Source organism: Sphaerodactylus townsendi, linkage group LG01 (genome assembly GCF_021028975.2).
Source record: "Sphaerodactylus townsendi isolate TG3544 linkage group LG01, MPM_Stown_v2.3, whole genome shotgun sequence".
Taxonomy (NCBI): domain Eukaryota; kingdom Metazoa; phylum Chordata; class Lepidosauria; order Squamata; family Sphaerodactylidae; genus Sphaerodactylus; species Sphaerodactylus townsendi.
In genome coordinates, this window is record NC_059425.1 from 139,880,437 (window position 1) to 139,900,032 (window position 19,596).

General features: G+C 41.5%; 1 protein-coding gene across 7 annotated transcripts in view; it reads left to right on the forward strand.

Annotated features, from left to right (window-relative positions):
* The window catches only part of IMPG1 (interphotoreceptor matrix proteoglycan 1), a 141,540-nt gene that overhangs the window by 112,761 nt on the left and 9,183 nt on the right, over positions 1-19,596 (forward strand). For 5 of the 7 annotated variants that reach the window (XM_048495621.1, XM_048495638.1, XM_048495647.1 and 2 more), the window contains exons 13-14: positions 5,092-5,636; positions 7,678-7,897. In XM_048495621.1, coding sequence (XP_048351578.1) covers positions 5,092-5,636; positions 7,678-7,897 — 765 coding nt within the window. Of the gene's footprint in view, positions 1-5,091; positions 5,637-7,677; positions 8,152-8,245; positions 8,296-19,596 lie in introns of those variants that run through there. The other 2 variants (XM_048495665.1, XM_048495674.1) reach the window with 2 other exon arrangements.

Genomic DNA, 19,596 nt, shown 5'->3' on the forward strand with positions numbered 1-19,596 from the left:
CTTGAAAAGATGAAGTGTAAAAGGAGATGGCTGGGGCTCCAGATAAAAATATTCATAGAGCTTGTTAGGTAGGCTTGGGGGGGTCAAGTATCTTGAGGGGGGGAAACCTACAGATAAATATTTAAATGTGCACCAAGTTCTTAATGAAATACAAAATGAAAAGTTGAATTAGTAGGGGGAAAACTGTATGGCATAATGCAAATTGAAGATAAAGGTTTCTGAGTAAAGATCACAAGAAACAAGTCCTTTGGAGAATGCGTATGTAGAGAATTACCACATCAGCAAGATTATGAAAACAGATGCGGCGAGTTTATGGAAATAGCTTTGAGGTTAAATTGAGTGGGAGAGTAAGAAGGCAGGAGGAAGGTTGCTTGAAGTTTTATTCTAAAGTGCCAGGAAAATTACCCAACTCTTCAATATTTGGTTTGCAATAGCTAAGGGACTGGATTCCACAACATAGGGAGTGTAGCCTTTCACTGCAACATTTACATTACAGAAATATCAAACTGATCCAAATTTCACATTCTGGGAAGTACTTTTGGACAGTCTCTAACAGATATGCATTTTAACTGACAGATGCTCAACAGCTGTTAATCTGGTTATATGTGTAGCAGATGCTGTTGTACATGGGCAAGGAATGAACTAGCCCCACTCGCCATTATCAGATGACTGGGGGTATTTCCAGTTTTCTGTACAACAGTCTTCTGCTCAGTCCCCAAAACTGTGTTCCCCTTGAGAAATATTCTCTTTTTGCAGTAAGGAATCGATGTCTTTCTTTATAAAAGCAAACATTCCTTGCATAGGGAACACAGCATTTCGTACGGCATCAATGTTTTCATTATCAAGTGGATTCAGATTTCACATTCAGGAAAGTGCTTATTTTACAGTCTTCGGGCAAGCAGATTGTGGGAAGGCCCATTAGTCTGCTTGGTGTTTTAGGATTGTAGGTAATTAAAAAAAAATCTTAGAGAAACTAGATCTCAGCCAGCACTGCATATTTAAATTGATATGACTGTAAAGGGGTTTGCTGACTTTTAAAAGAACCTGAAAGGCAAAATTATAATGACAGTCACGTGCAGGTTCTGTTTAAAACCAGATGAGCAGTCGTATTCACACATCATAGCCTTTTATGCTTAAAATCACTCAGGAGCTGGACTTCTTGGACAGAAAGTGTTTCTGTACTAAATGGAATGCTGGCTTCTGATTAATGAATTTTTTTTCTTCTCAATGGAAGATCTGGGGATGGGAAGGGCCACAGCAGAGTAGGAGTGTACATTGTGAAAAAAAAGTTCATTATAATTTTGGATACAGAAAAAAATATGTACAGTCATGGTTGGTTTTCAGGTAGGACATTACCAGTTCTGGTTTCAAATCCCCAGTTTGATTATATTTCCTTCTGGTTCTGGATTTTCAGAATCATTATTTTCAATGGGGAACCAATTTAAGGGTTTGGGGGAGCTGCATTTAAATACAATGGCACCTTTTTTGCACCGCATACAGTCCTAATCTAAAGACCCCCTGAGAATGGACAAACAATGTTGATTTTACAGACCCACAAAGTATGTGAAATTGAGTGTAGGTGCATTTCTCTCTACTGATTCCTATTGGTGGGAAACAGTGTCAGCAAGGGCTGGCATCTGTATACCTTCAGCTGAGGCAGCTACCAGGGCTTCTGGCAGGGCCCACTGCTGCTGACTCCTCAACATGCAATTTTCCTGCCAGTTCACTTGTGAGTGCTTCACCACCAATGCATCCAACTGCATACACTGCCCAGTGCCATCAGGGAAGAGGTTGCATTTAATGTAATTGACTGTGAGCATGGACAGCTGGAGGTCTTGCAACAGTGTTGCCAGGTAGCCCCTGAGAAAGGGGGTCTCACCACTCCAAAATTGAAGCCTAGTTTTGATTCTGTCAGCATATTAATTTTACTTACCGAAGTGACAATATAATGTTGATAATGATGTGGGAGATGTTCTGGTATTTGGGCTGAAACTCTATGGTAGAAGCTGTTTTTACCATAGAGTTTTACCCAAATACCAGAGTGTCTCCAGTGTCATTGGCAACGTGATGACTTCACTTCTGGAAGTGACATCAGTATGCCCTCATTGTTCAGACCTAGGCCTCAATTTGCACCAGGTAAGACTCCTACCAGCCAGCAAAACAGTGCCCGGAGGGGGGGGGTTAGCAGGGCATTCCCCCACCCCTGGCGAGGGTCTGGCAACCCTATTTTGCCAGTAAGGCACGGGAAAGACACACAGGCAAGAAATGAGTGAGTGGTTGGGAAGAGGGGCATGGCAACTTTCTGCCTAGGGCCCCCAGAATTTTGAACCAGCAATGGTCAGCAACCAGCATTTTACAAAATGTCCTGTCTGCATCCATGTTTTCCACATCATCTTATGATGTGACTAAATAACAAGGAAAAATACTTTTCTGCTGAAAACTTTGCATTTACCGACCTTCCTTGTAGGCCATTTTTCCTTCCACAAAGTAAAGAAGCCTTCCTTTGCAGAAAACATCCCCATTGTCTCGTCTTTGCAGTGTTTGAAAAGAGTTTATAATAAAAGCAACATTGTGTATGTGAGATTACATGTGTTGAATCAATCATTCAATTGCCATGAGAGCTAAACTACATGATATGTTTATTTACAAATTGTCTCTAGGTTCACTGGGTTCACAGGGTGTCATGTCAGCTCCAAGAACATTGCTGAAAGGTCCAAGAAGCTGGTTTTGCTGATGAGGGCGAGCATGTGTGGAGGGGGGCTCTTTTCTCCCTCTATCCTTTCTTCCTGACACTTAAGAACACCCAGTGGGAAGTTATTCACATAAATTTGGAATAGTACAAGGAGTAGTCTGAGCATTCATAACTTGGCACAGATTTCTCCGTGGAAATTTGTTCTCTGGGGCTTGTCTGGGAGATGATTGTCTGGGAGCAGTCATCTCCTGATCCCTTGCAAGGATCTGATTGGAAGGGAGAAATGCCACTGCCTAAGAAATTTGGAGAATGAAAGAAAAACAAGATGCCTGACGGTAAGCACACAAACATCAAAAATAATTCAGATTGTTCAGGGGTTTTTTTCTGTAATGCCTAAAATCCCAGCTTTGATGTTACCATGCTGAAAAAGTCACTGTATTGACCCAAAATAACAATTTTCATACATATTTTAGCTCAGGGGTTTCATATAGTCCACCTTCAAAACAGCCATTTTTTTTCAGGAGAACAAGTCTGTGTAGCAGAAAGGTCAGTTGCAATTCCAGGAGATCCTCAGCCCCACCAGGAGGTTGACAAGCTCTCACCAGAGTTATGCATTTCCCATTTCTCTAAGTGGTAAAAGTTTTAGTAGCTGTGCTCACTTAGGTTGCTTCCCTTTAGAGCATAGGTATCAAACTCGTGGCCCTCCAGATGTTGTGGACTATAGTTTCCATCATCCCCTGCCAGCATCATGCTGGCAGGGGCGGATGGGAACTGTAGTCCATAACATCTGGAGGGCCACGAGTTTGACACCACTGCTTTAGAGGACATAGAAACAGAGTCTTATAGTATGTAATGTGCAAACACTAATTTATAGTAGTGTCAGTCTGCTTTTCTATCCTTCTGACTCAAGGACCTCTGTTCAAGCGTGACTCCTGCCCCTTCCCTTTCCTCCAGCATGTTACCTTCACCAAGCTCTGGTGGCTGCTTCAACAGAGCCATCAGTCAGCAATTATTCTCCATTAAGGGAACATCAATAGTAGCTAAGAAACATTCCTGCTCTTTGTTCCAGGCCCTGGTTCCAATCCCGTCAACCTAATCCCATTCACACTGATAAGACAGAAACCTCACAATGATATATTAAACTTAGCAAACCTTCTATGAAGTCAGCTGAGTGGAAGGGGAAGTAATTTTACCTATTCCCCCTCTCACTGCAAACCCCCACATTGCACCCAGCCTTATTTCTGAAGGTAATGGACAGGTACCGTTTTCAAAGTCACAGTGGTTTACAGAGTTCTTTGCAATACATTGGATCCAGTCCAGATATCTAATTTGTACTACCAGCTAAAGTACTACCCACTGCTACCCACTTTGTATGGCCGACTACACTACCCACCATGAAGTTTGCAGATTTGCAGTTTGCACATTTCAAGACAGAACAGTGGAAAATTATAAAACCGATATTGAATTGGTCAATTTAAAAAAAAGTTAGATGTTTGTATGGAAAGCACAGGGAGAAATTCTGTTTTAATTTTGCAGTAATAGGTTCAAAGAGAACTCTCTGTAATCCAATTTTCACTAATTGCATACCTCTAAAAAGTAGTGCTGTTCATCATATTTGATTGCTTATTACAGAGTAATGGTAATTAAATGAACATTCTGAACAAAAAACGTGATTCTAACTTATAGGGTTCAATAATGTCACTCAGGAAGAGGATTACCGGTACTTTTGTAATAACCATCACCAGCCCTTTCCTTTACTCTATTTTCCTAATTCCCTTCTATTTAGTTTTCTTTTTATATATATTTGCAGATTTGGGAATTTCAGACTCATGAGGATTAGGGATTCATTTTTCTGCACATAATACCTTAATCTCTTTGCTCATTTAGTCAAAACAAAGTGATAAAATCACAAGGAGGCCAGTGGTCTAAGATAATACTCAGATTGCCAAAGTAATCATGCAGAGTTAATATTACTGTTAGTATAACCAGATAGTAGCTATCATAATGGCTAAGAACTAGACAAAGTTATTTAAATCCAAATTATTAGCAAATTGTGCTAAAGTGGTTCTGCCTCTGCATTTCACGATAGCAAACCTTCTGCCTAGTTTTTTTATTAGCAGTCATTAACATCCCCTACCAGTTTCAATCTGTATATTTTATGCAGACTCTTATTTATTGGTTCTCTACACCCAGGGTTTGCAGTGTGGGGGGAATATCTTTGTGATTGATGCCCCTCAAAACAGGCAGTTTGGTGCTTAGCAAATCAGTGGTCTGATCAAATATCCCTCTTTATTTGGAAAGTTGAGGGAAGAATCCAAACTTTTCCAAATATGTGAACAAATCTTGTTATGTGTACATGTGTATATTATTGGTCATTGTTAACTTTGTTTCTTTTTTAGACATAAAGATTACAGTGGAACTGGAATCTTCAGGCGATGACATTTCAGCCACATTGAGCACGATGCCAAATTTCATAGAATCTCTCAGTTTTCCTACCTCTCTTCCTGAAGAAGATATTTTGGTGCCCACAGACCAGATTGTATTATTGCCAGATGTAACTGCTGGTGGCCCCTCAATTGTTATTGATGAATCTTTTGAAGCAACAACCTCTTCATGGGAAGCAACAGCTATCCCAACTGGATTTGATTGGGGAGTGCAAGGTATTGCCACAGACTCGGATATTATTGACATGATGAGCCCAGGAACAACTGGGGAAATGGAGGATGGCAGCGGCTATTATGTATTGCCAGCAACTCCCCCAGCTGAGACGACTCCAACTCCTTCACAGAAGTTTCTAACTACAAGTTCCATGACAACTGCACCCAAAAGCAAGGAGCTGGTGGTGTTCTTTAGCTTGAGGGTAACCAACATGCATTTTTCTGATGACCTCTTCAATCGAAGTTCAGCAGAATACAAAGCACTTGAACAGCAGTTCTTGCAACTGGTAGGTGACTATATATACATCAGTATTCATGGGCAGATGTTTAAGGAGATATTTATATCAGCCTATAACTTATAGAGAGCCAGCAGGATGTAGTGGTTAAGAGCAGGTGGACTCTAATGTTGAGAACCAGGTTTGATCCCCTTCTCCTCCACATGATCAGTGGAGTCTTATCTGGTGAACCAGATTGCCTTCCTCATTTCTACATTTATGCTGGCTGACCTTGGACTAGTCACTGGTTGTGGTGGTTTTTCCGGGCTGTGTGGCCGTAGTCTGGTGGATCTTGTTCCTAACATTTCACCTGGATGTGTGACTGGCATCTTCAGAGATTCCAGCCACAGATGCAGGCGAAACGTTAGGAACAAGGCCCACCAGACCACGGCCACACAGCCTGGAAAAACCACCACAACCAGTTGAATCCGGCCGTGAAAGCCTTCGACAAAACATTGGACTAGTCAGTTTGTTCAAAACTCTCTCAGCCCCTCTTATCTTGCAAGGTGTCTGTAGTGGGGAGAGGAAGAGTTTGTAAGCCCCTTTGAGTCTCCTTACAGAAGAAGAAGGGGGGCATAAATTCAAATTCTTCTTCTTCCCTCTCAGTCTCAGACCTGAGGGCAGGTACACAAATGCTCCCTAATTGCTCAGATCTGCCAAACTTTGGAAAATTTTCTGTAGCTGATTTTTTTTTAAAAAAAATGCCTGTTTGGTGCATGTCTGTTGTCCATGCTCAACCTGCAGTACAAAAAACCCCATCCTTTTCTGTCGAACATAAAGTCCATTATTATAGAAATGAGCAGGGGCAGTGATGGGCAGCTGTGCCAACCCCGCGCGGGGGTCTGGAAATGGTGCGAGGGCAGGTCTTCGACATTGGGCCTTGCTACATCAACCTCTCCTATATCAGGGAGGGTGCCTACGGGATGGTCTGCTCTGCCTATGACAATATCAACAAAGTTCGGGTGGCTATAAAAAATCAGCCCTTTTGAACACCAGACTTACTTCCAGAGAACTCTGTGAGAGAGTAAGCAGTGGAAGCTGGAATGGAAGTCATGTTTGCTCTCTTCTGATACCCCCTGTCTCTGTCTTGCACATTCATTCCTTCGCTATAAGTATTGCTGAGTTCTGCTGGAGTGGCGGGTGGGGTGGAGGAGGAAAAGATTTTCTACTTTTTTTATTCCACAGCGGCGGCGGTTGTGGTGGTGCTGCTGCTGCTAACTGGAACCCATAAGAAAGGTACAGTGTCTACCATCAAGGAAGAAATCACTGGAGTCCGTTGAATTGAATTTATACAACGGATGTAGTATGATTATAATTTCTGCACTCTTTGAAGAATAAGGTATCACTGATGATACCTACAGCAATTCAGCTGAGCACTAAATTGCTGTACTGGATTCACAAGGAATCCTAGAGGAAAGTATCACTAGTTCTCGAAAGAGCAAGATAATATGCACAGATTTCTCGCTGGATATAGTGGTGCCATTGTTCTGTGCAACAGCATGCCAGTTAAATTGTGCCATAATACAACCTGACAAGAACTTCTGAAAATAAATTACATTACACCGAATGGGGACAGTAAATAATTGCTGTAGAACTGAGGTTCAGATATATCCTCAATAGGCCAGGACAGGTCTACATGGGGGTCTTTTGTTACCCCTCCCACTATCAACACCAGCTAGGCCAACTTGCACTGCGAGAGCCATCAGCCATGTGATGAGATGGCACTCTTTAGCTGCACTCTACATTGAGGTTTAGCTTAAGTCCCATTGATTTATTTTAACTGGATAACTGTGCGTGAATTTAATTAGCAGGAAAAACTGCACTCCATCTATCTTAATAGATTGTAGAGAAAGAGCTAAGCATAGAAAGTGCTGAGGACTAACCAAGAAACTTAACCTGGGAGCAGGTGTTAGGCCTGCTAATAGAGAAGCAAGCTGGTTGATTTATGGTCCTGAAAATTAAAAGTGAATTTAAGTGGAATTAATGTGGACATCAACTGAGGACGTGAAGTTGAACTGTTTCTCCTCCCCCTCCCCTCTTTTCTTCTTTGCAGCTGCTTCCCTACCTTCAGTCCAACCTTACTGGATTTAAGCAGCTGGAAATATTGAACTTCCGCAATGGAAGCGTGATTGTCAACAGCAAAATGAAGTTTGCCAAGTCCGTGCCGTACAACATCACAGAGGCCATCCACTGCGTACTGGAAGACTTTTGTGATGCTGCAGCTCAGCGCCTTAATCTTGAAATTGACAGTTATTCACTTGATATTGAGCCAGGTGATGTAATATGGGACTGAAGGTGGGAGGAAGGAGTGGAGACCACAAGGGCTTTTCCTGTAGAGAGGTTATTTCAGTTGTCTCTGGATTGGTGCTGCAGAAAGTATATGCCAGAGGTATTGAAGATATTGGTTATGAGAACTGAAGGCTATAAATATAAACTCTCTGGGCACAAATGATCAAGCCACAAAAAGGTATTCATTTTATTAATACTAATTAAAGGTAAAGATAGTCCCCTGTCAAGTACCAGGTAGGTCGAAATATATTGTAAAAAGTCCTGGTTCGTTATTTTGCTGTTTCAGCCAGCAATATTCCAAGAGAGAATCCTCAGAGGTTGCTGGCAACCAGGTAGGTCATTACTGACATCACATCACAACATTTATTAGGCAGATTATGTTTTTAGGGTGGTTTGCCATTGCCTTCCCTGGTAGTCTACACTTTATACCCAGCAAGCTGGGTGCTCATTTGGCTAACCTTAAAAGGATGGAAGGCTGAGCCAACCTTGAGTCAGCTACTTGAAACCGACTTCTATTGAGATAGAACTCAGGTCATGAGCAGACTTTTGACTGCAGTACTGCAGCTTATCACTCTGCACCAAAATTAATATTTAATGAAGATATCAATACCAAATAATATAATTACTAGTTTGACATTGAATTTTACCTAGTACAGCCATATATTAACAGAAATACTTGTCCAATGTCTGTATTATTTAATCTTTCAAAGCTCAATTCTGTGACCACATACACTAGGAAGTGAGGCTAACTTTTCCCTCAGAATATCCATGGGCAAGTGAACCCTTTTGAAGAACAGATATTTTCACAGCCATCTCTCTAGTTTTTTCCATTTCCAAAATCTCAGTCACTTCTCCCATCATACCCAAATTTACAAAAGTAGACAGGTCCAGACTTCAGCTACAGCAGCTGGAGAAAGTGGCTAATGCTAATAGTACAGATAAGTTGGGTGGGAAAAGGCCAAAAGGAAGCATTCAGAAGTGAGAAGCAGAGTAAGAGAGAGAGAGCTGGGTGAGAATTGCTTCACTGAACTTTTGAGTTCATTTTTAGCTCTCATGAGAGGCTTTGGCGATGGGGGGCAGTCCTCATCCTTCCCAGTTCTGCCACTATGCCAGTCACTAGGTTAGGCTCAGAAAGCAAAAAGCTATTCTCTCATCCTTAGAAACTGCTCCTGAGTGAAAATGTTTTCTCAGCATGAAACAACAGCAAGCTCATCTTCAGGAAGTGATCAGTATGGTAGCAGCAGCCCGGACAGCTAAGGTGCTGGCAGCTACTGGATATGTATTGCCTTAGGGACCGTGTGAGTCCCCTTGGAGGGCTGGATGCAGTCCCTGGGCCTTATGCTTGACACACATACCCAGTGGAAATACCCTAGAGATATCTCCCAGTCAAGGACATGGCCACTCCTTTATAGTTAGATATGGAAACTTAAGCACATGCAGCTTGTTGAAACTGTAAAAGGTGCGCGGGTGTTCAAATTTCAGATTCTGCTGGCGACAGTCAGCAAACTGGGGGAAATGATAGGTTGCCAGGAAAAGCAGCAATGCCAACTTGCATTTATTATTCCAGGCTAATAAGGCATTTGGTTTTGATTTAATTTACACTCAAGTAGGAAATGTTAATTATGAAGCAAAAAAGCAGGAAGAAACAAACCCTTATAACTAACTGAAAAATATACTTTTTATATTGGAAAAGACAATTGATCATAATTCAGAAGTGCCTTCGTTTTTAATGAAGTCAGTGATATTTCTTATGGATTTTGTGCAGTTCGTGAATAATCAGTCCACCCATGCCAATAAGAAAGTAGGCTGTGGTGTTTACTCCTGAGTAGATATAATGTCTGGGATTACTCCAGTCTATTGACCAAACCTCATTTCCTGTAGTTTTTCATTGGGAGTAGATCCTCAGGAACGACTTCCCCCCAGTGAATCTACTCCTGAAAAAGTAGAACGTATCCTTTCCACCAGCTGCTGAAACATTATATGCACCATTGCAACTAATGAACTTACTTCCTATGATCAACTCTGAAAGTAAAATACTAATGACCAACTCTACCCAGAACGTGGCATGTGGAGGAAACTCCGCTTGTTTCCCAGTGCCAATATAGCCTAAATCTCACTGTCCAGAGTAGTACTGTTCTTCAGGCTGATATCTTTCTAAATAGGCGGATCTTGAGAATTTTACACAATTCCTAGAATACATGCAGTACCAAGAAGCATCTGTTCATTTGACCACCTCTCCTACAAAGCAGAGAAATAATTAGTTCGCCAGGCATTTCTTCTTCCTTTTGCAAGTCACCCTTCAGGAACATCACATAATGGGATATCTCTCTCCCTGCTGTGAAATAAGCTCATATTAATAGAGATTATCTGCCTGAATAGAATAGAGAGTGAATTTCTGTTTTTAAGACTGGAGTACTGCCAGCCCCTCAGGAATAAAAACAGCAACAAGGAGGAAGGGCAAAGAGAGTGGCAGCCAGATTAAGGCAACACAGTAATTCTGCATACAAATTGAAAGAGTAACATTGATAAACATCAAAGAATGCATGACTGTTAGGTAATGGGAACTAACTCAGCTGACATTGTGTGTGCATCTATGTGGTCAATGGCATTCTGAATTAGAGTCCCTCACACTATCTTTTTATGGCAGGGCAAGAAAGGGAACACAATCTGCTCAACTGCAAATGTGTCATTCTTTCACGGATCAGAGGTACTCATGCCTCATGTTCAGCTGAAAGAAACTGCTAGAGCATGTTGACATGACACTGTCATGACTCTGCTGTATTACCAACACTATGACTAAAAAGGTTGTCTTGACAACAGTGCTGAAAGCCCCTTCTGTTTAACTTTCTGTAGCTCAGAGTTTTGAAATGAATAAGAGATGTACAGGTTAGGTCTTAAAAGGTCCTTACCCTATCTGGAGGGAAAATGTCAATTAAGCTGTGAGATTTGCATGCTTCAGAAAGGTTGGCATGCAAAAAACAAACAAGAAGGTGAGAACGAATTGTGCCTACATTTATGTACCTTGGTGGGTACTCAATAGCCCATTCAAGAAACTTGAACTATCAGGCACATCTCTAATAGGAGATATTTCCTTTTTCCGGTTGTACATCTATAAGTATGTATGTTTTGGGGTGTTGTGGGTTTCTGGGCTGTATGGCCATGTTCCAGTAGCATTTTCTCCTGGAACACAGCCATACAGCCTGGAAAAGCCACAACAGCCCAGTGATTCCAGCCATGAAAGCCTTCGACAATATGTATGTTTTCTTCCTGCAAGCTGGCCACTGGTATTTACTAAGTTTGAATGTATAACTGGATATCCACACTGCCTTGCAATTCCACTTTCCTACAACTTCAACTCTCTTCTGCTCTTACCCATTGCCACCCCACTACTCACTACCACCATCCTTGAACTTATAGTGTGCTTTTTTTGGCTTTGCCAAAGCTGTCCTATATGGTCTCAGAACTAGTTTGTATTTTGCTCCAGCATGCCACAGGTGGTAGAAAGCAGAAGTGAAGGTACAGTCTCACTCCCGTGGTGTATGCTTAGAGATGTGAAGGGGAGCCTGCCTTCATATTCCATCCATTTACACAAGTCCTATGTCATATATGGCAAGCCAGATGCTTGCTATCCTGGTCTTATCTATGTGGAACCTCTTCTACTTATAATTCTAAACCTGGACCTCAGTGTGTCGATCATTAAATCCACACACTGGGATCAGATTCAGAAAAGGAGATATTTTATGGACTTTGGTCATCCCCAGATTGCATAAAAATCCCCTCAAAGGGGGAAAAAATAAAGATCTCCTAATGGTATGCCAGTAGACCACATTGGTTGTAATACTAAGAAAAAATTCTTGGAAGCAATCCCCACTGAATAGAATGGAACATTCTTCTGAGCTGGCATACTTAGGATTGTTTCCATTGGCTCTCAATTATGTATCACATCAGGAGGAATCTAGGGACAAGAACAGTAGTATAACAGTTCAATGGTAGTGTAACAATACAATACAAAAGCATATTTATCTTAATCCCATATTTTAATTCTTCACTGTATTTATTCCATGATTGAACCTAGATAGGTTTTTCCATTAGAATTAGATAGTGCAAATACTAGCTTCTGACACTAGCTTTAAAAACGTTACACAAACAGGAATAGTCCTGGTTATTTCAATTCCTTCACCTTCCCCATGAGAAGGAAGATATCGGGTCCTGTCATATATAAGTTAAAGAGACAAGTTAGCATTTTTACATACATGCACACCCAAAATGCTAGATATATGATTGGTATAAGACACAGCAGAAGCAGTAGCTCTTAGACAGGTTTACAGTTTTCTGTCATGTTCACATTTGTCTGCTTAGAAAAACTGCAGACTCAAAACTCAGTTGGCGATGTAAAATAAAACGTATTCTTAAAAATGAGAGCCCTCTAGTGGAAACACTGATATAGTAAAACCAAGGAAACATTTGCTCTTATTTTTAATATCCACAGATAGCATTGTTAGATTGTGATCAACTAACAATACTCAATGGATATCCTAAGAATCTATGAAATAATATGTTGATCATTATTTGCACAAAGTTTTGTCAGAAATGACAACATCCATACAATAAAGAAGCCTTTAGAAAGTTACAGTGGTAAAAACAACAGAAGGACTAGTGTGGCTTCACTAAGAAAAGAAAAGAGAATCAAAAGCAATCCATGGTATTCTCCATCCCCATGGCACATAATAGTGAGTGCAACTTTTCTTGTGTAAACTGTACCACATTTGATCTGAATCAGCAAAGGCGCTGTGGGTTCAGGCAAGAGCTGCTGAACACAGCTATATCATGGATACAATTTTGCTTGTATGAATGTTTGATAGAGAACTAATGAAGAGAGCTAGTGTGGTACGGGTACAAAACCATTTGCAAAACTGAGTTACCAGTCATATTTTCTAGGATACAAGTCTAAGGGAGGGAGACTAGAATACCCAGCGAGTGCAGCAACCCCAATCATGCTGGCAGAAACGGATCTGCCTCTCCTCCTCCCCAAAACATCAACCAATACTGGGATGCTGTTATACCAGGCTACAGGCTCTATAGGAAGGATAGGACAGGGCGCATTGGGGGTGGAGTTGCCCTTTACATCAAAGAGAGCATAGTATCACATAAAATAGACAATGCAAGGGGAGCTGGTTCCCCTACAGAATCACTGTGGATATCAATACCAGGTGTGAAGGACAGTTTAATATTAGGAATATATTATCGTCCCCCAGACCAAAGTGCACAAGAGGATTCTGAGATGGAAAAAGAAATTAGAGAGGCCAACAACAAGAAACAACAAAATGTGAGTGGTAATGGGTGATTTTGTAACTATCCCCATATAAAACTGGATAAAATGCATTGTTCAAGGTCATGAAGTAAGGAGAGAGCATTCCCTGGATATGCTTTAAATGACTTCAGTGGCTTAGGAGCAGATGGTTGGTGGAACCAACCAGGGGAGGCGAGGTGCGATCCTAGATCCTAATTCTATGTGGGACCCAGGACCTGGTGCAGGAAGTCAGTGTTGTTGAGCCGATAGGGAACAGCGACCACAATGCTGTCCCAGATTCAGTATCCTCAGCATGCGAACAGAGTGGCAACTACTTCAATGTAGTTACATTCAAAGCCTTCAAGAAAGGGAAATTTCTCAAAGAGATGAAGGGGATAGTGCTTGAGGGAAGCTGAAAGGGAAAATCCAAAGAGAGAGAGCTCAAAACTGTCCAGGATGCTTGGAGGTTATTTAAAAACACCACAGTAATAAAAAACTCAGCTGGAATGTGTTCCACAGGTTAGAAAAAGACAGCACCCAGTCCAAAAGAAAGCCACCATGGTTTTTTAAATCAAGAGAGGTTGAGGAAATTATCAGAAAAAAAGAAAATGTCTTTTTAGAAAATGGAAGTCCAGTTTGGCTGAGTAGGAAGAATACGAGAGGGAACAACAAATGTGTTGGCAAAAGAGAAGCAAGTTAGCTGGGTAAAGAGAGGAGGCTTAAAAAAGGATTATGGATGGAATGCATGGCTGGTGAACATCAAGACCAGCAAATGTCGAAACAGTTCTTCAAAGTACATCAAAAAGCAGGGAAGCCAGCAAAGGGGAAGCTGGTAGGCCCGTTAGATGACAAAGGAACAAAGAGGTGTGCTAAAAGATGGCAGGGAGGATTGCAGAGAGAAGCTAGAGATGAATTCTTTTGCATCTGTCTTCACCCAAGGAGGGAGGTGAGGAACATTCCTGCACACCTGAAATCCAAGCTTCTTAGGGAGGCCCGAATCCGAGGAACTAGCGAAGATAGTGGTGCAGACAAGGAAAGAAGCCCTTCTGGCAGCCATTGATAAATCTAAATGTTACACCAAATCCCCTGGCCCAGATTGGCATTTCACTCCAAGAGTTCTTAAAGAGCTCAAGCATGAAATTACTGATCTTCTCAACACCTTTAATATGCAACTTATCCCTCGAAATCAGGCTCCATCCCACACGAAGACTGGAGGAGAGGGTGGCCAATCGTCATGCACCAATCTTTAAGAAAGGACTCTAGGGGAACCGAGGGAAATTACAGGCTTCAGTCAGTTTTGACATCTGTTCCTGGTAAATTAGTAGAATCCTATCATTAAAGAGAGATAAAAATTATAAAACATGTAGAAAAGCAGAAGACCTGCCTGAGAAAGGAGTCAGCATGGCTTTTGCAGTGAGATAAAGCAAATCCTGTCTTACAAACTTACTTCAGGAGTTCTTTGAGAGGGTGGTAAACAGGCATGTGGACATGGGGAATGAACCAAGGATGGACATTGTCTACTTGGATTTCCAAAAGAGCTTTTGACAAAGTTCCTCACCAGAGACTGTTGAGAAAAACTCAGCAATGAAGGAATAAGAGGGGAAGTCCCTCCCTATGGATTAAAAGAAACTGGATTGAGAAACTTAAGGAAACAAAAAGAGTGGAGTGTAAATGGGAAGTTCTCACAATGGAGAGATGTCGGGAGTGGTGTCCCCTAAGGATCCGTTTTGGGACCAGTGCTCTTTAACCTATTCCATAAATGATGACCTGGAAGTAGGGGAGTTGGGTAGCGTGGTGGCCAAGTTTGCAGGATGATACCAAATTATGTGTAGAGGTGGTGAGAACCACAAAGGATTGCTTGAAGGAGCTCCAAGCCGGACCTTTGATAAATTAGATGAGGTGGGCTCCAGAAATGGCAAATGCAGTTCAATGTAGCAAAATGTAGCAGTGATGCAACATAGGGGCAAAAAATCCAAATTTCACATACGACGCTACAGGGGTCAGTGCTATCAGTCACAGACCAGGAAAGGGAGATTTAGGCGTCTTAGTTGATAGTTCCATGGGAATGTCAACTCAATGCATGGCAGCTGTGAAAAAAGTGCAAACTCTATGCTGGGGATCATTAGAAAAGGAATTGATAATAAAACTGCAAAAGATTGTCATGCCCTTATATAAAGCAGTGGTGCGACCGCGACTTGGAGTACTGTGTCCAGTTCTGATGCGCCGCATCTCAAAAAAGGATATTGAGGAGATAGAAAAGAGATTGCATGAGAAGGGCAACAAGGATGATTGAGGGACTGGAGACACCTTCCCTATGAGGAGGAGAGGGCTGCAGCGTTTGGGACTCCCTTTAGTTTGGAGAGAGAGGCGGCGTGAGGGGGGATATGATTGAAGTCTACAAAATTATGCATGGGGTAGAAAATGTTGACAGAGAGACATTTTTCTCTCTTTCTCACAATACTAGAACCAGGGGACATTCATTGAAAATGCTGGGGGGAAGAATTAGGACTAATAAAAGGAAACACTTCTTCACGCAACGTGTGATTGGTGTTTGGAATATGCTGCCACAGGAGGGTGAGTGATGGCCACTAACCTGGGATGAAAAGCCTTTAAAAGGGGCTTGGACAGATTTATATGGAGGAGAAGTCGATTCTATGGCTACCAATCTTGATCCTCTTTGATCTGAGATTTACAAATGCCTTAACAGACCAGGTGTCCGGGGAGCAACAGCCGCAGAAGGCCATTGCTTTCACATCCCGACATGTGAGCTCCCAAAGGCACCTGGTGGGCCACTGCGAGTAGCAGAGAGCTGGACTAGATGGACTTTGGTCTGATCCAGCTGGCTTGTTCTTATGTTCTGAGGCTGCAGAAGGGTTGTGCTACTAGAAGTCATCTCTGCAAGAGAGATAATAGAAAAATGGGCTGGACTTTGTTTATGCCAATTTGATTTATTGCCTCTTGCCCAAAGAACTGGGAAATCAGCACCATTTGAAGCAGCTCTTTATCTAAGATCTAACATAGGCTTGACTCACCATCATGCCTTGAGGAATTTTCCTGTCCAAAAACTCTTCTAACACACTTTTTTTTAGGGGCGGGGGGGGGGGGGTAACAATCAGCCTGAAGGTGAACTCGAAAGCTTACATGCTGTATCAGGGTTTCTCTTCTTTCCAACAAACTCTCCAAATGCCAGTTGCATTTTTCACTACTAGTTAAGCATGCTTAGTGTGTTCAGGTGCTCATATTATTTGTCTGCCCCGTGCTCCATAGCAATGCTTCATTTGTATGTAATCCTGAGAAGTGAGCAAAGCTGTTCCAGAGAAATTCTTGCCAATACAGTACAGAACCCTAGTACTTCTTGATGAATTTCAGAGTATGGCCCCAGTAGTGCAAAACTTTTGGAGTTCAGCATCTTAGATCAGCAATCTCATTTTTACCCACTCACAGTAATTTATGATTTATTGGAACACCTTAATTTTTGGGAATTGCTAAATAGGATTGCCAAACTCGAAATCCCTCAGAATGACTGTGGATCTCCAGACTACAGAAATCAACCCTAATTGCTGAAGAAGAGGCATTTAAGTTCTCAGCATCTATTTGATTCTCATTTGTTAGCACTTTTCTGTTCACCCTTGATTTGTTTGTGTTAATGGTGGCAGATGTGAATTAGTTTGAGGCAAAGAAATAATGGTTGACAAAATAGGCAAATATGAATTTTACTCGGATGATACTACCGTAGCATATAATACAAAATCTGCTGTAGCATTCAAATGTCTTTGTTTTTATTTAACTTATTTGCTGAACGTAGCTGTTGTTTCTAATTCAGTTTACAACACAAAATGCTTAAGGCATTTAGAATACAATCTTTAAACCCAATAAAAATGTAATAAGTCAAAGCAGCAGCTGGCCTTAAACTGAAAACGATACTCTCAGTTAAAAGATCTGGCAGAACAACAATATTTGCTGCTTACCAAGGGAGAAACATGATAAAGCCATGCAAACATCTGGTGGGACAATGTATCCATGGGATAACTCAACTGTTCCTGGTAGTTGTTGATCTTGTGTCCAGAAATTATGTTACATGAACAGTCTTATTAGCAGATCTTGAAGTATAAAAGGAGAGAGATTTATTTGCAAAAAGACACTGCCTGATAACTACAGGAAGTGTGTTGCTTTGTTAACATCATGCAAGACAACTTCTGTGGTTTTTAATTTAGTGATGAGAAATGGTTTCAAATTTGCACTATTTTTCTTAAATTTTTGTCAGTCCTTTTGTTATGTGGACACAGATTATGGTCAACGCTATCAGAAATGCCTGTGTAAATTGACACTTTCTTACAATCAAATGCCACTAAGATGAGTTCAGAAATCCAATTATTGTAATGGAGGATTGGAACAGGAAAATTAACAAAGTAAAATGGGGTGTGTATTTTATTTTGATTTACAACAAACACAGTGAATCCCTTAGGGAATGTAAAACAAACCTATAGCACAACAGAGAAAACAAGACAGACATAAAGAATGCAAAAGCAAAATACAAATGTACAAGAAGATATATCAAAAATAGGTGGGTACTCTAAACTACAAATTAAAAACACTACTTGAGCCCACAGTATGAAAAACTGTGACAACTATACAATCATAAACAATATTCAACATTGCTTATAATTTTGTAACAGCCAGCAATGCAAGATAAGGAGCCAAATAAAGTATTTATTATTTATTTTATTATTTATTTATTATTTGGATTTTTATACCGCCCAATCCCCGAGGGGCTCTGGGCGGTGTACAACATAAAACATAATTAAAACACCAGTATCTTGCTGGTGCTACATAAAATGTGCAACATCAGTTGAATCCTGATTGTGGATGCAGGTGTTGGCCCTGTACCTCAATAAACACATGAGACCAGGTCATGGGTTTAACCAGTTTATTGAAATTAGCCGATCTACACCATCAATTAAATATACTAATATACTAATATACTAATAATACTAATATTTAATTGAGAGTGGACTGTGCCAGGGAGCCTGCCCATGGCTGCTATTTCTGGGAAATCCATCTTGGCTCCAAACTCAGCCTATGGCTAGTGCTGGCCTTGTTTGCCATTGTCATACATACTGTGCGGAGAGGTGTCCAGCCCACCCCCCTTTCCTGACGTGCTGTAAAACCACATCAGGTTTGGAAAGATGTTCAGCACCAAAGCACCAAAGCTACATCTTCACAAGTCCCATCCCACCATAAAGCAAGTGACTGTCTATTCAGAACACATCCTCCATCATGCCCAATGGCTCAAGGGGCTTGCTGCTCCTCATCCCTGCATATTAATGAGCAGCCTGTCCTATGCCTGCCAAATTAGTTATAGCCTAAACAGGCTACCACCAACTTGAACTAGTTAAGCTACCACCAACTTGAACATCACATAGCAGGTTAAAAAAAGGTTCCACACAATAGTCTATGAGGGAAGAAGCCAAAAAATTCTGCTTGACTCTAAATGGCAACTAGCTAATCCCATTATGTTCTAAGGAGGGTGGGTAGTTTGGCAGCAGGCAGCAAAAAGCTACATCAAAAGGGAGAGTCAGTAACATATAGTCTCTCTGTCCGGCATTCCCATTGGATGCCAGCTTTCAATTTACAGCCAATCCAGCTTTATGTTCCATTCAGAGAGGAACTGGGGCAAATCAATTTCCATTTTACCAGTCAGGAATACCTTTTTTCAATTTGCATTTTACAAAAAGAACTCTACGCCATTTTCCCCACAGCCAATATATCCTGGGATAAGTGAACCATCCCGGTTCGGCCATGACTTCCACATGGATTCTGGGTCTAACTCAGCCCCGACCCGCGAGATTTCCCTTATCCAGCGCCTTTCAAAAAAACGATAAAATTGGTGGGTCTTTTTAAAAAACCACACTGCTCCCACTCCCATGCAAACACTGCAGGAGACAGTCCAGTTTATTTTTCCCGCCTCGCCGGCTGCAGCCAATCAGAATGCCAGAAAAACAAGACAGTTCGCATATGCGTGGCATCGCCGGCAAGGAAAATGGAAGTAAACTCGGGGCCATGCATAATCACCTGGGGTTCTTCCTCCTGGCCTGAATGTGCTGACAGGCTGCCGTGCGGAGGGAGGAACCGAGATTGAACATCTCGGTATATATGGCCCCGGTTTCCCCCAGGATGTTTTGGGTTTGGGGAAAATGCCTACATGACAATAAAGCTGTCGCTTCCCCCCCCCCCCATTTTTTTGGTTTGTGGCACATCGCTTGGTATAGCCTGATTTTTCGTTCTCTTTACTTTACAATAGACTAATCTTTGAGCTATGTTCTTGTATTTTGTACTTTGTTTTTATAAAACAAACCCACGTCATGTGTATTTTAAATTATACGTGCCAATTTT